Source organism: Heteronotia binoei, chromosome 15 (assembly GCF_032191835.1).
Source record: "Heteronotia binoei isolate CCM8104 ecotype False Entrance Well chromosome 15, APGP_CSIRO_Hbin_v1, whole genome shotgun sequence".
NCBI classification, from domain to species: Eukaryota; Metazoa; Chordata; class Lepidosauria; order Squamata; family Gekkonidae; genus Heteronotia; species Heteronotia binoei.
In genome coordinates, this window is record NC_083237.1 from 67,830,732 (window position 1) to 67,847,223 (window position 16,492).

General features: G+C 53.3%; 1 protein-coding gene across 2 annotated transcripts in view; it reads right to left on the reverse strand.

Annotated features, from left to right (window-relative positions):
- The window catches only part of LOC132584819 (charged multivesicular body protein 3), a 39,736-nt gene that overhangs the window by 12,155 nt on the left and 11,089 nt on the right, over nucleotides 1-16,492 (reverse strand). Inside the window, exon 4 of one of the 2 annotated variants that reach the window (XM_060256744.1) lies at nucleotides 13,450-15,401. The exons of the other annotated variant lie outside the window; for it this stretch is intronic. Coding sequence (XP_060112727.1) covers nucleotides 13,880-15,401 — 1,522 coding nt within the window. The 3' untranslated portion in view covers nucleotides 13,450-13,879. Of the gene's footprint in view, nucleotides 1-13,449; nucleotides 15,402-16,492 lie in introns of those variants that run through there. 2 annotated transcript variants of the gene reach the window in all.

Sequence of the window (16,492 nt, forward strand, 5' to 3'; positions counted from 1 at the left end):
ATAAGAACATAAGAGAAGCCTTGTTGGATCAGGCCAATGGCCCCTCCGGTCCAACACTCTGTGTCATATAAGAACATAAGAGAAGCCCTGCTGGATCAGGCCAGTGGCCCTTCCAGTCCAACACTCTGTGTCATATAAGAACATAAGAGAAGCCCTGCTGGATCAGGCCAATGGCCCATCCAGTCCAACACTCTGCGTCACATAAGAACATAAGAGAAGCCCTGTTGGATCAGGCCAGTGGCCCCTCCAGTCCAACACTCTGCGTCACATAAGAACATAAGAGAAGCCCTGTTGGATCAGGCCAGTGGCCCATCCAGTCCAACACTCTGCGTCACATAAGAACATAAGAGAAGCCCTGCTGGATCAGGCCAATGGCCCATCCAGTCCAACACTGTGTGTCACATAAGAACATAAGAGAAGCCCTGCTGGATCAGGCCAATGGCCCATCCAGTCCAACACTGTGTGTCACATAAGAGAAGCCCTGTTGGATCAGGCCAGTGGCCCATCCAGTCCAACACTGTGTGTCACATAAGAACATAAGAGAAGCCCTGTTGGATCAGGCCAGTGGCCCATCCAGTCCAACTCTCTGCGTCACATAAGAACATAAGAGAAGCCCTGTTGGATCAGGCCAGTGGCCCATCCAGTCCAACACTGTGTGTCACATAAGAGAAGCCCTGTTGGATCAGGCCAGTGGCCCATCCAGTCCAACACTGTGTGTCACATAAGAACATAAGAGAAGCCCTGTTGGATCAGGCCACTGGCCCCTCCAGTCCAACACTCTGTGTCACATAAGAACATAAGAGAAGCCCTGTTGGATCAGGCCAGTGGCCCATCCAGTCCAACACTCTGCGTCACATAAGAACATAGGAGAAGCCCTGTTGGATCAGGCCAGTGGCCCATCCAGTCCAACACTCTGTGTCACATAAGAACATAAGAGAAGCCTTGTTGGATCAGGCCAATGGCCCCTCCGGTCCAACACTCTGTGTCATATAAGAACATAAGAGAAGCCCTGCTGGATCAGGCCAGTGGCCCTTCCAGTCCAACACTCTGTGTCATATAAGAACATAAGAGAAGCCCTGCTGGATCAGGCCAATGGCCCATCCAGTCCAACACTCTGCGTCACATAAGAACATAAGAGAAGCCCTGTTGGATCAGGCCAGTGGCCCCTCCAGTCCAACACTCTGCGTCACATAAGAACATAAGAGAAGCCCTGTTGGATCAGGCCAGTGGCCCATCCAGTCCAACACTCTGCGTCACATAAGAACATAAGAGAAGCCCTGCTGGATCAGGCCAATGGCCCATCCAGTCCAACACTGTGTGTCACATAAGAACATAAGAGAAGCCCTGCTGGATCAGGCCAATGGCCCATCCAGTCCAACACTGTGTGTCACATAAGAACATAAGAGAAGCCCTCTTGGATCAGGCCAGTGGCCCCTCCAGTCCAACACTCTGCGTCACATAAGAACATAAGAGAAGCCCTGCTGGATCAGGCCAATGGCCCATCCAGTCCAACACTGTGTGTCACATAAGAACATAAGAGAAGCCCTGTTGGATCAGGCCAGTGGCCCATCCAGTCCAACTCTCTGCGTCACATAAGAACATAAGAGAAGCCCTGTTGGATCAGGCCAGTGGCCCATCCAGTCCAACACTCTGCGTCACATAAGAACATAGGAGAAGCCCTGTTGGATCAGGCCAGTGGCCCATCCAGTCCAACACTCTGTGTCACATAAGAACATAAGAGAAGCCTTGTTGGATCAGGCCAATGCCCCCTCCGGTCCAACACTCTGTGTCATATAAGAACATAAGAGAAGCCCTGCTGGATCAGGCCAGTGGCCCTTCCAGTCCAACACTCTGTGTCATATAAGAACATAAGAGAAGCCCTGCTGGATCAGGCCAATGGCCCATCCAGTCCAACACTCTGCGTCACATAAGAACATAAGAGAAGCCCTGTTGGATCAGGCCAGTGGCCCCTCCAGTCCAACACTCTGCGTCACATAAGAACATAAGAGAAGCCCTGTTGGATCAGGCCAGTGGCCCATCCAGTCCAACACTCTGCGTCACATAAGAACATAAGAGAAGCCCTGCTGGATCAGGCCAATGGCCCATCCAGTCCAACACTGTGTGTCACATAAGAACATAAGAGAAGCCCTGCTGGATCAGGCCAATGGCCCATCCAGTCCAACACTGTGTGTCACATAAGAACATAAGAGAAGCCCTCTTGGATCAGGCCAGTGGCCCCTCCAGTCCAACACTCTGCGTCACATAAGAACATAAGAGAAGCCCTGCTGGATCAGGCCAATGGCCCATCCAGTCCAACACTGTGTGTCACATAAGGACATAAGAGAAGCCCTGTTGGATCAGGCCAGTGGCCCTTCCAGTCCAACACTCTGCGTCACATAAGAACATAAGAGAAGCCCTGCTGGATCAGGCCAATGGCCCCTCCAGTCCAACACTCTGTGTCACATAAGAACATAAGAGAAGCCCTGCTGGATCAGGCCAATGGCCCCTCCAGTCCAACACTCTGTGTCACATAAGAACATAAGAGAAGCCCTGCTGGATCAGGTCAATGGCCCATCCAGTCCAACACTCTGCGTCACATAAGAACATAAGAGAAGCCCTGCTGGATCAGGCCAATGGCCCATCCAGTCCAACACTGTGTGTCACATAAGAACATAAGAGAAGCCCTGCTGGATCAGGCCAATGGCCCATCCAGTCCAACACTGTGTGTCACATAAGAACATAAGAGAAGCCCTCTTGGATCAGGCCAGTGGCCCCTCCAGTCCAACACTCTGCGTCACATAAGAACATAAGAGAAGCCCTGCTGGATCAGGCCAATGGCCCATCCAGTCCAACACTGTGTGTCACATAAGGACATAAGAGAAGCCCTGTTGGATCAGGCCAGTGGCCCTTCCAGTCCAACACTCTGCGTCACATAAGAACATAAGAGAAGCCCTGCTGGATCAGGCCAATGGCCCCTCCAGTCCAACACTCTGTGTCACATAAGAACATAAGAGAAGCCCTGCTGGATCAGGCCAATGGCCCATCCAGTCCAACACTCTGTGTCACATAAGAACATAAGAGAAGCCCTGTTGGATCAGGCCAGTGGCCCTTCCAGTCCAACACTCTGCGTCACATAAGAACATAAGAGAAGCCCTGCTGGATCAGGCCAATGGCCCATCCAGTCCAACACTGTGTGTCACATAAGAACATAAGAGAAGCCCTGCTGGATCAGGCCAATGGCCCATCCAGTCCAACACTGTGTGTCACATAAGAACATAAGAGAAGCCCTGTTGGATCAGGCCAGTGGCCCCTCCAGTCCAACACTCTGCGTCACATAAGAACATAAGAGAAGCCCTGCTGGATCAGGCCAATGGCCCATCCAGTCCAACACTGTGTGTCACATAAGAACATAAGAGAAGCCCTGTTGGATCGGGCCAGTGGCCCTTCCAGTCCAACACTCTGCGTCACATAAGAACATAAGAGAAGCCCTGCTGGATCAGGCCAATGGCCCATCCAGTCCAACACTGTGTGTCACATAAGAACATAAGAGAAGCCCTGCTGGATCAGGCCAATGGCCCATCCAGTCCAACACTGTGTGTCACATAAGAACATAAGAGAAGCCCTGTTGGATCAGGCCAGTGGCCCCTCCAGTCCAACACTCTGCGTCACATAAGAACATAAGAGAAGCCCTGCTGGATCAGGCCAATGGCCCATCCAGTCCAACACTGTGTGTCACATAAGAACATAAGAGAAGCCCTGCTGGATCAGGCCAATGGCCCATCCAGTCCAACACTGTGTGTCACATAAGAACATAAGAGAAGCCCTGCTGGATCAGGCCAATGGCCCATCCAGTCCAACACTGTGTGTCACATAAGAACATAAGAGAAGCCCTGTTGGATCAGGCCAGTGGCCCTTCCAGTCCAACACTCTGCGTCACATAAGAACATAAGAGAAGCCCTGCTGGATCAGGCCAATGGCCCCTCCAGTCCAACACTCTGCGTCACATAAGAACATAAGAGAAGCCCTGTTGGATCAGGCCAATGGCCCATCCAGTCCAACACTCTGTGTCACATAAGAACATAAGAGAAGCCCTGCTGGATCAGGCCAATGGCCCATCCAGTCCAACACTGTGTGTCACATAAGAACATAAGAGAAGCCCTGCTGGATCAGGCCAATGGCCCATCCAGTCCAACACTGTGTGTTGTCATGGGTGCTGGGGACCCTTCAGAGGAAGTTGAGTCTGATGAGGAAACTGTGCCCCTGCCACCTGCACCAGTGCCCCTGCCTCCTGCTGGAGAAGATCCCAGCCCCCCTGCCTCGCCCTCTCGGGTGGCTCGTGTGCGTGACCGCCTCCGGCAGGACCTCAGGGATCGGAGGAGGGCGGCACGCTCACAAGCAAGACGCTCCCTGAGCCCTGAGTTCTGAGAGGATTCTGGCCCTTCTAAGAGCAAGGATGCTTGAGTGGTAACAGGATCCTGGCTGCCTCCCTGAGCCAGCAATTAGCCCAAACGGGCAACAGCCAGCAGAGGGCTATATAGCTGTGGGCTTTGGGAGGAAGCTTTGTGGAAGCAACTAGTCATCTCCCTGACATTCTAGCATCCACTCCGGCTTGACTTTGGTTCCTGACTCCCTGACTTTGGCTTTGGACTTCTGGACTCCCTGACCTCGGCTTCTGGACCTCAGACCTGCGATACTTCTACAGTGATTCGGATTTGGCGCCTCGGACCCTCCTGCTTACTGGCTACAGACCTCGGACTGCCTCTGGACTTTGCCTGACCCGGCCCCAGCCGTGACAGATTGCTTCCACCCACAAACACCCACTCCACAGGATGGATGCTGAAGCAAGTGAAACCACAGAACTACTGGCTGCGCTCCAAGCCCAGGTACAGCAGCTAACACAGGCAGTAGTGCACTTGCAGCAACAACCTGCGGCCAGTGCTCCAGCCAAGTGCCCAGTTCCCCCACCTGACAGATTTGGGGGTGCCGTGGAAGAATTTCCTGCCTTCCTGGCACAGTGTCGGCTGTACTTTGAACTGAGAGCACGGGACTTCCTCAATGACAAAACCAAGGTGTGTTTCGTCATCAGTCTGTTAAAGGGGCAGGCGGCCAAATGGGCCACACCCTTACTGGTCGCGTCCTCTCCCCTACTGACTGATTACCAGGGGTTTGAGGCCCACCTGTCTGCTGCTTTCTCAAACCCAGTCCAAGCAGCCACAGCCAACCGGAAGATCAGGGCACTGAAACAAGGCAACTCCTCGGTGGCTCAATATGCCACTGAATTCAAGCTCCTGACCCAGGACTTGGCGTGGAATGAGGCTGCCCAGATGGACCAGTTTACTGAGGGGTTGGCAGAGGAGGTCCTGGATGAACTGGCCAGGGTGGAGCAGCCACCCACGCTCCAAGAACTTATCACCCTCTGCCTCCGCATCGATGGCCGCCTGGAAAGTCGCCGCCAAGCCAAGACCAGAGGGCGCCAGCTCCCTGCACCGTGCTACCTGGCTCCTCGCCCGTCCCCAGCTAGTACCAGCACCAAGGATGAGCCTATGCAGCTTGGAGCTGCTCGACCCCGCCTGACCCCAGAGGAAAAGACCAGACGCCGCACGCAGAATCTGTGCCTCCACTGCGGCACGGCAGGCCACTATGCCTCTGGCTGCCCTGCTAAGCATCGGATACCTGGACCTTCGCTGCCACCGCCGCCAAAAGGGCAGCCCCAGGCGTAAGTGGACCCCCCAGCCTGGGGCGACTAGCTGGGTCCTCCGAACAGCGGGCTGATACCCCAGGGCCATTCCTGCTACCAGTCAAACTCCGTCTGCCTGACGAACGCTGGCTGTTCGTGTATGCCATGCTGGACTCGGGAGCGGCCCACTGTTTTATAGATGCCGCCTTTGTGAAGCAGCACCAGATCCCTGTGCAGACAAAAGGGATTCCGTCGCTGGTGGAGGCTATTGATGGGCGCCTCCTCCGTTCTGGCCCCGTCACCCAGGAGACCTGTCCCATCACCTTCCACATCCAGCAGCACCAAGAACAGCTGCGGTTTGATGTCGCCCGCATGCCTCGCTTCCCGCTGATTCTAGGCCTTTCCTGGCTGAAGCTGCACAACCCCAGCAGGAACTACGCTTCCGAGACCCATGCCCCCATCTGACTCCTCCCACCACTCTAGCAGCTGGCATCCCGAGTGGTGGTCCTCAGCTCCCTCAGAAGTATGTGGACTTTGCTGATGTCTTCGAAGAGACAGGAGCTGATCAGCTTCCCCCTCACCGGCCCTACGACTGTGCCATTGATTTGGTACCTGGGGCACCACTCCCGGTGGGGCGTCTGTACCCAATGTCAGAGCCGGAGTTGGCAGCTCTGCGAGACTTCCTGGACAAGAACCTGAAACGCGGATTCATCCGACCCTCAACCTCTCCCCTATCTGCTCCAGTGCTCTTCGTGAAGAAGAAAAGTGGGGAGCTCCGGCTGTGCAATGACTACCGGGCCCTGAACAAGATCACCATCCGCGACCGGTACCCTCTACCACTGATCCCTGAACTCTTGGATCGCCTAAAGGGGGCCCAAATCTACACCAAGCTGGACCTCCGTGGAGCGTATAATTTGGTGCGCATACGGCCCGGAGACGAATGGAAGACCGCGTTTGGGACCCGATACGGGCAGTACGAGCACCTGGTAATGCCCTTCGGACTGACCAACGCCCCCGCTGTCTTCCAGAGGTTCATGAATGACATATTCCGGGACCTGCTCGACCGCTTCGCGATCATATACCTGGATGACATCCTAATTTACTCCCGCAATCCTGCCCAGCACGCCGAGCACGTCCGCCAGGTCCTGCAGCGCCTACGAGCCCATGGTCTCTACGCCAAGCTGGAGAAGTGCGACTTCGACCTGCGCTCCGTCGAGTTCCTTGGGCACATCGTGTCACCGCAGGGGATCCTCATGGACCCGAAAAAAGTAGAAGCGGTCCTGACCTGGCAGGCTCCTCAGAATCGCAAAGACCTGCAGCGGTTCCTCGGTTTTGCCAACTACTATCGGCAATTCATCCCGGCCTACGCATCCCTGACCACACCCCTGACTCAACTACTCCGCCCCAAAGAACCCTTCCACTGGTCCCCAGAGGCCGATAACGCCTTCTCCACCCTGAAGACTTGCTTTGCCACCGGGCCACTCCTGAGATACCCCGACCCCCAGCTTCCCTTTACGGTGGAAGCTGATGCCTCCAACGTGGCCCTGGGAGCAGTGCTGTCCCAGCGCGAGGAGCCGTCCCAGCCACTACAGCCCTGCGCCTATTATTCGCGGCAGCTCACTGCTGCAGAGAGGAACTATACCATCTGGGAGAGGGAGTTGCTCGCGATCAAGGCGGCGTTTGAGGTTTGGCGACATTACCTCGAAGGGGCTCGCCACCCTGTTCAAGTGCTCACCGATCACCGGAACTTGGAACACCTCCAGACCACCCGCCGTCTCAACCAGCGCCAGATCCGGTGGTCCCTATTCTTCTCTCGCTTCGACTTCCGGATCTCCTACATCCCCCATACCCAGAACCGGAAAGCAGACGCGCTCTCCCGGAAACCGGAATACGCCCCTGCCTCAACTGAGACCGCGCCCGCTGCTCCAATCCTGCCGCCCTCAGTATTTGCAGCCACCTCCACTTCACCAGCACTCGTGGAGGACATTCGGGCTAGCCAGGCCAATGATCCCTGGGTCCAGCAACACCTCCAGGCTCTCCAAGATGACCCAACAGGGGAGTTCACGACTCGAGGCGGCCTCTTGCTACACCGCGAACGCCTCTATGTGCCGCCCGGGCCCTTGCGGGCAGAAGTGCTACGCCTGACCCACGACTCGTTACCCGCCGGGCACTTTGGACAGCATAAGACCACCCACTTGCTGACAAGGGAATTCTGGTGGCCACGAGTTCGCGCTGATGTTGCCCGCTATGTCAGCTCCTGTGACGTCTGCCGACGGGCCAAAGACATCCCAGCCAAACCCTCAGGGTTGCTGCAGCCCTTGCCCACATCTTCAGGACCCTGGGATACCATCTCGATGGACTTCATCACGGAACTTCCACGCTCCAAGGGTCAGACTTGTATCTGGGTGGTCGTCGACCTATTTACCAAGATGGCCCACTTTGTTCCGTGCCCGAAACTCCCCACAGCTCAGGAGACGGCCCAGCTTTACCTGCAACACATCTTTCGTCTGCATGGACTCCCAGCCCATCTGATCTCCGATCGGGGCCCTCAGTTCTCCTCTCGGTTCTGGCAAGCCCTCCATTCCAGCCTGGGTACTCGAGTGCACCTGTCCTCGGCCTACCACCCACAGACAGATGGCCAGACAGAGCGCACCAATGCCACGCTAGAGCAATATCTCCGCTGTTACACCTGTTACCAGCAGGATGACTGGACCACTCTATTGCCCCTAGCAGAGTTTGCATACAACAACGCGGTCCATTCATCCACCCAAATGACCCCGTTTGCTGCAACCTACGGGTACCACCCTCGGTTCTTCCCAGCGATCCTACCACCCACGAATGTCCCCGCCGTCGATGCCTACCTGCAAGAACTCCGTGCCAGCCAAGACTTGCTCCGAGAGCAGCTACAGCAAGCCAAGGAGGCATATAAACGGGCTGCAGACCGAAAGAGGCAAGAAGGCCCTCCAGTGCAGCCGGGGGATCAGGTGTGGCTCTCAACTCGCTACCTGCGCCGGCCTGGTCGGTCTCACAAGCTGGATGCACGGTTCATTGGACCCTACCCCGTCGTTGAACAAATAAACCCCGTCGCCTTCAGGCTCCAGTTGCCACCCCACCTCCGCATTCACCCCGTGTTTCATCGCTCCCTCCTTGTTCCGGCTGCACCCCCTGACCCAGCTCGGACTCCTTCCCCACCGCCGCCACCACCAGTGTTGGTGGATGACGAGGAAGAATATGAGGTGCGCCAGATCCTGGACTCCCGGTACCATCGTGGAGGCCTCCAGTACCTGGTGGACTGGGAGGGATACGGCCCAGAAGACCGGTCTTGGGAGCCCGAGGACAATCTTCATGCCCCGGACTTGGTGCACCAGTTCCACAACGACCACCCCGACCTTCCAGGTCCCTCGACGGAGGGGGGCCCTGGGGGGGGGGATAGTGTCATGGGTGCTGGGGACCCTTCAGAGGAAGTTGAGTCTGATGAGGAAACTGTGCCCCTGCCACCTGCACCAGTGCCCCTGCCTCCTGCTGGAGAAGATCCCAGCCCCCCTGCCTCGCCCTCTCGGGTGGCTCGTGTGCGTGACCGCCTCCGGCAGGACCTCAGGGATCGGAGGAGGGCGGCACGCTCACAAGCAAGACGCTCCCTGAGCCCTGAGTTCTGAGAGGATTCTGGCCCTTCTAAGAGCAAGGATGCTTGAGTGGTAACAGGATCCTGGCTGCCTCCCTGAGCCAGCAATTAGCCCAAACGGGCAACAGCCAGCAGAGGGCTATATAGCTGTGGGCTTTGGGAGGAAGCTTTGTGGAAGCAACTAGTCATCTCCCTGACATTCTAGCATCCACTCCGGCTTGACTTTGGTTCCTGACTCCCTGACTTTGGCTTTGGACTTCTGGACTCCCTGACCTCGGCTTCTGGACCTCAGACCTGCGATACTTCTACAGTGATTCGGATTTGGCGCCTCGGACCCTCCTGCTTACTGGCTACAGACCTCGGACTGCCTCTGGACTTTGCCTGACCCGGCCCCAGCCGTGACATGTGTCACATAAGAACATAAGAGAAGCCCTGTTGGATCAGGCCAGTGGCCCCTCCAGTCCAACACTCTGCGTCACATAAGAACATAAGAGAAGCCCTGCTGGATCAGGCCAATGGCCCATCCAGTCCAACACTGTGTGTCACATAAGAACATAAGAGAAGCCCTGTTGGATCAGGCCAGTGGCCCTTCCAGTCCAACACTCTGCGTCACATAAGAACATAAGAGAAGCCCTGCTGGATCAGGCCAATGGCCCATCCAGTCCAACACTGTGTGTCACATAAGAACATAAGAGAAGCCCTGCTGGATCAGGCCAATGGCCCATCCAGTCCAACACTGTGTGTCACATAAGAACATAAGAGAAGCCCTGTTGGATCAGGCCAGTGGCCCCTCCAGTCCAACACTCTGCGTCACATAAGAACATAAGAGAAGCCCTGCTGGATCAGGCCAATGGCCCATCCAGTCCAACACTGTGTGTCACATAAGAACATAAGAGAAGCCCTGCTGGATCAGGCCAATGGCCCCTCCAGTCCAACACTCTGCGTCACATAAGAACATAAGAGAAGCCCTGCTGGATCAGGCCAATGGCCCATCCAGTCCAACACTGTGTGTCACATAAGAACATAAGAGAAGCCCTGCTGGATCAGGCCAATGGCCCATCCAGTCCAACACTGTGTGTCACATAAGAACATAAGAGAAGCCCTGTTGGATCAGGCCAGTGGCCCCTCCAGTCCAACACTCTGCGTCACATAAGAACATAAGAGAAGCCCTGCTGGATCAGGCCAATGGCCCATCCAGTCCAACACTCTGTGTCACACAGTGGCCAATATATGTGTGTGTGTGTACACACACACACACACATATACATACCGTGGCTAATAGCTTCCTCGGGAGGTGGTGGGCTCTCCTTCCTTGGAGGTTTTGAAACAGAGGCTAGATGACCATCTGACAGCAATGAAGATCCTGTGAATTTAGGGGGAGGTGTTTGTGAGTTTCCTGCCTTGTGCAGGGGGTTGGACTAGATGACCCTGGAGGTCCCATCCTACTCCGTGATTCTCTTTGAAGTGGGTGGCTGGCCACCCTGTATGCGGAGGGGCCACCTCCTGAGTAGGGGAATACCTGGAGATTGGGTTGGTGGTGGAGCCTGCAGATGGTGGGGTTTGGGGAGGGGAGAGGCCTCAGTGGGGTGTGATGTGATAGAATCCACCATCCAAAGCAGCCATTGGCTCCAGAGGAACTGATCTTCATAGAATCAAAGAATTGGAAGGTTCCTCCAGGGTCATCTAGTCCTGCCCCCTGCACAATTTATTTATTATTTTTTATTTTTATTCGATTTATATCCCGCCCTACCCCACCAAGGCGGGCTCAGGGCGGCTGAGGAGATTCACAAACTTGTCGTCTGGAGATCAGTTGTAACAGTGGGAGATGTCCAGGCACTTAATGGGGGCTGCCTGGTTTCTTTAGCATGAAATATTGTTGGCTAGAAAATAAGAACCACCAACAGAAGGACATTAGATTTCTTACATCCATTTGACCCTGGCTTGAGACAGTTGACAAATCAGGAATCCCAGCACCATCAGCAGTAGAAGAAATGAACCAAGTCAGGGACAGAAGAACAGAGCGCTGATGCCCATAAAACAGACCTTGGGCCAGAAAGTACAAGACAGCCAGCCTGCTGGTGTGGCTCCACGTGATGGACTCGCATTTGGAGAGCCAGCTTGGATTCCCCCCCCTCTTCCTCGTGACGCCTGATGGGTGACATCGCTCAGCTCCACTTGCCTCAAGGTGCCTGTTGTGGGCAGAGGACGGAAGGCTCTGCCTAGAAGCTGCCCCAGAAGCCTTTGGGTGGTGAAGAGTGGGCTGTAAAACCAACTCATCTTTTTCTACAAAAATGAAGCCACTTGGTTAGGGTTTGGGCATGACCCTGTCAAGGGGGAGGGGACTTCCAAAGGCACTCCAGATGCCCTGCCACTAGTTGCCTCTCTCCCCCCTGCCCCCAGTTCAATTTAAAGGCAGGGGCACAGAGAATTAGCAGCAGAAGGAAATGGGTCTGATATTAGGCCTTTTAGAACATGGAAGGATAGAGTAGAACTCGGAACTGTGTCCAGAAACAAATGGGGAGCCAGTGCAGGTCTTTAGTGTAGGGCTGCCACAAACCCCATAACCAACCCCCGACGCCAGCTTGGCCATCAGATGTTGCCGTGTCCATCCTGTTTCCAAAGGCAGCCCCACGAGCTTGAGTCCCATGGCCCTCCTCCAGCTCTGTGATGTGCCAGAGAGAGAAAGCCAGCAACCTGAAGAAAGCCACCTACACTGGTCTCTTCAGCAGGGCTCCCTTCCAGGACTACAGACAGTTAACTATGGGTGCCTCCGCTGCTGTAAGCGGGAAGCCTTTTCTCCTAGAACTAGAATGCTGGAAGGGGCCACATAGGCCATCCAGTCCAGCCCCCTGCTCAATGCAGGGTCAGCCTAGCGGGGGTCCTGCTTTCCCATCCCACTCCAAGTGGTTGGATCCAGAGGAGACACACTTGGCTGACCCTGCAGGTTAGTGCAGATGTGTTCCTTCCACTTGGTCCTCTCGCTCAGGCGCTGCCTGCTGCTCGGATGCAGTTAAAACTGCAGTGTTGGACTGACACAAGCAGGGAACCCACAAGGATTTGGGGGTGGGGGGTGTTTCCACATAATTCCTCCTGCATTCCCTTAACCACACTATTTCTTCCTTTTCCTCTCACCTTTGCCAGCTTCCTTCTCACTGTTCCACTCACCAAACCACCTTTATTGGCCTTCAGCTTTATTCTTGACTTCCTGTCTCCCCAGTGGGCACCCAAAACACCCGGCATCCTTCTCTGTGGGGGAGAGGTATTGGACCAAGTTCACACAGCAAGCCTTCCAGAGCAGAGTGGCATGGCATGGTCCTCCTAGGAAAAGCCCAGCCAAGTCGCTAAAGGGAAGCTATGGGGTGGTAGCAAGCTGCTCAGGTGAGTTGGGTGGCGGCCACTGCCAGGCCTAGCTAAGTCACGCAAGCTGTGTGGAGGTGGCTGCTGCTGAGCCCAGGTGAGTTGTCTGGCACCAGGTCATAAGAACATAAGAGAAGCCATGTTGGATCAGGCCAGTGGCCCATCCAGTCCAACACTGTCACACAGTGGCCAAAAAGCTTAGATGCCATCAGTGGGGCCAGGACACTAGAAGACATCCCACTGCCCCCGCAAGCACCAAGAATACAGAGCACCACTTGCCCCAGACAGAGTTCCAACAATACAGTCACGGCCATCCCTGCCTCTGGGTGAGTGGCGCAGATTGCCTGGTGTTTGCTGCTGGCCCTTGCTCCACCATGGCTTCTCCCCAGGGCAACAAGGAAGGGAGCAGAGGTGGGCTGGGAGGCTGAAAGAGCCTGGGAAAGGCCCCCCTCCCCCCATTCCCTGATCACAACGGAGGTCTGGCAGCTGGCTGCACTGCTGTGGTTGCCTCAGTCTCTGGATTTCAGTATCCACAGATGGAGCCAGACTGAGAATTAGCTGTACTGATTCTTGGAAACATCTAAGTAGGCAGGATAGAAATGAATCTTGGAATTTTGTATAGGACACCTAACAGAGCCATGTCAGCAAAACGGGCTTGGATGGAAGAGCCCACCAGCTCTTTCAAGTCCCCCAGAGGCACAGCAGGACACAAACCCAGCCGGATCTGCTAAATGAAACACACATTGAAGCACAAAACTTTTACTGAAATAACTAATGTGAGAAATTGGTAGTCTTCTTTTAAAATAATTTATTTTCATAGATTTGTTTTTAAATGTATTCTCACAGACCATACATTATTCAACAGAAAGTGGGGTGAAGAGACTAAAGGAAGAAACATTTAAACAAAATAATTATATTACATTAGAATTATTAATCTCTTGTTGAGCATTTGCTGGAATATATTTGCAGAAAGAAAAAACAAAGCAAAGCAACCCCAAATAATGCTAACGTTTGAACTTCAGAATGTGGAGAAGGAAAGTGTAATTGCACAGGAAGGATTTATTGTTTCAACATACAAGGCAACCAAGTGAGTCCATCATCAAGGTTAACATCATGGTTTTTTTCATTCACCAGACTGACATTTAAACTAAAACTTCAAACCACAAGGTCTGTTTGACTAACATGTAAAAGGCAAGCAGGAAATGTGTGGGAAGGTCACACCGCTAAGATGAGTTGTGATTTGACAAAGCATGAGGATTTCTGTATGGTTTCTTTTTCTTATAAGAGGCCCATCTACAAACGGGACAGCAGTGCTGCCCCCCCACTAGCCATGTCACAATGCAATTCTCATGAAACACGTGGCCGCATGGTAAGCCCATCAGCAGACAGCCGATGTCAAAATTCTCAAGACATACGACACATTCTGTGCAGTGCAACGTGCCAGCAGGCCAAGCGGACCAGTCAGGCTCTGTGTCTGAGTCAGCTTCAGCCCACGAACAGACCTTGGCACTGTACAGAAGTTCTCCTTCACGGGAGCTCTGAAGGGCCTTGGGCTCCTCCTCCTCCTCCAAGACCTGCTGGGGGCTGCTGCTCCTGAGGACATCTTTGCAGTCACAGTCTGAATCGCTTTCACTCTGAGAGCCTTCCGCCATCTCTCCAGAAGGGCCCCCGAGACATCTGAATCGCCACACGGGCAAGTGTTTGATGTAATCCGTGGGGATGAGGGGGTGAAGCCACAGAGCGGGGAAAGCCAAGTGCTCCAGGAACAGGTTGGGGTCTTCGTCCCAGTCTGACTCAAAGGGGAAGTCCTGGAAAGAGGCCATGGGGTGGAAGAGGTAGCTGGTGTACCAGTCCCACAGGCTTGACAGCCACTCGAGGTTATTGGCATTCACTTCCTCACTGTTCTGGTGCCGTCTCTTCTTCTCAAAATAATCTATTAATAAGCCATGGCCCAGGTAAGTGCTGAGGAACAAAGCCGGGTGTGACGAGTAAAAGATCCAGTCTGCTCGCACCCATGAGGCCAAGGCAGTTGTATTAGAATACCTAAACAGTTTTAAACTACATTCGTAGACACCATCTAAATAAGGTAACTGCAAAAAACCTAGGACTGGTAGCCAAGAAATAATTAAGAGTGAATTATAGGTCCCCAAAGTGCTTATAAGAACAACGAAGCGCTTTATAGTGGCCCCTTGGGTGATAAAGAGGTCCATCCAAGCCATTAAGTTAACTAAGACCAGGCTGAGAACAAACAAATCATTAACTTCAGGTTGTAAAGAACGCAAGAAGGAGTCCATGGCATGCAGGGAAATGAACTCCCCGGTATTATTCCCATACTGGTAAATGCCCTCTGGAGTCCTCAGGATGTAAGAGGGCATCTTATAGACCCCCATCTCTGCCATCTCACTCTGGTTGTGCCAGTTCTCCACATTGACAAAAATAAACTCAACTCTTCCAGTAAACTTTACACTGAGTGCTGAGAAGAAGGCAGGAGGTTGGTCTAACTTAGCAAACAGGTATATTTTGACTCGATACTGGTCACTTTTGTTCCATTCCTCTTTCAAGTGTTCTGATTTGAAGATGGTTTTGATCCGAGAAGCTGTGTGAGCTGTTATCCATTTGAAAATCTGCTCTGTCTCAATCTTGTGTCCACCATATTCTTTAAGCATCACTTTTCCTTTGGATGTTGTCGTTTGTGGGACGGACATGATTAGTGTGGATCTCACCCAGCCTCTCCTCCTGCAAGACCTACAAGGAAAGAGAGAAAGAAAGCAATCCATGTTTTAGAAGAAAAGTCTTTCTCAGTGGGCCTAAGAGTTCCAGAATGCACACAGCACTCTTCAAAAAATGTATTTATGGGAGTGTTCCCTCTTCTGTTAATTCAGAGAGAATGATCCATCTGCAGAATTTTTATAAGTTGCAACACTTCACATCAAAGTGCCCCCCCCCCCCAGTTATCTTCACTCAAAAAAAGTGCAAAGACTGCCGCAAATTATTTACTTTGTTTTAGTAGCCATCTATATTTCCAATATTTTCTGGTATCAAAAGGCATTTCTTAAAATCTGCCAGTTCTACTAAACTTGATTAGTTTTAATGGACTACAGAACGCACCCCTTCCCCAACCCCGTGCCTAGTTTGGAAGTGGCTGGGGTAGGAAAGAGTTAATGTCCAGGCCTAGCCCCACCCTATCCAATTGCACCCTGGGCAATGGACAAGGACACTTCGCCTCGGCCAGGGCCCAGCTGTCCTTCGACCTTTTTGCAGGGCCTGCAGGAGAGAGCTGTTCTGCCAGGCCTTCAGCTGAGGCAACCGGCATCTACTCAAGTTAGCCTTCCTCCCTGTAGCCTCTCTTTCTACCTGGCCCAGTTCTTAAGACGTTCTTCATTGCCTGGCTTGGGTTCACTGCATCCTAACTGATGGCTGTCTGTTTATATTTTAACTGTTTTAATTCCTTTGATTCTAGACACCTGTAATTGGTTAGGCCTGAGAATTAACGGGAAGAAATCTAAGCTTCTTCCATATCTGCAGGTGCAGTCTACAGGTGCCTGGTTAGAGTCAAAAGTTAGAGGCCTTCTTGCCCTCTGACTGAATCTTTCCATTTAAGTTATTACTCAGACTTTCCACTAAAAAGCCTGCTGCCCACTCCACTCAGAGGTTACTTGGCCTTAGAACTTCTAAGATAGCGGGGGGGGGGGGGGGGGACACACTTGCCCAGAGCCTCCTTCTAGAGCCTGTTGTGTTTTTCTTCCCAACTGGCCTTATTCCTTGACGGTTTCAATGTTTGTGCACGGCTCTTGTTTTTGTCTCCCGCCTCAAATCTGGAATGCCTTTCCCTCTTG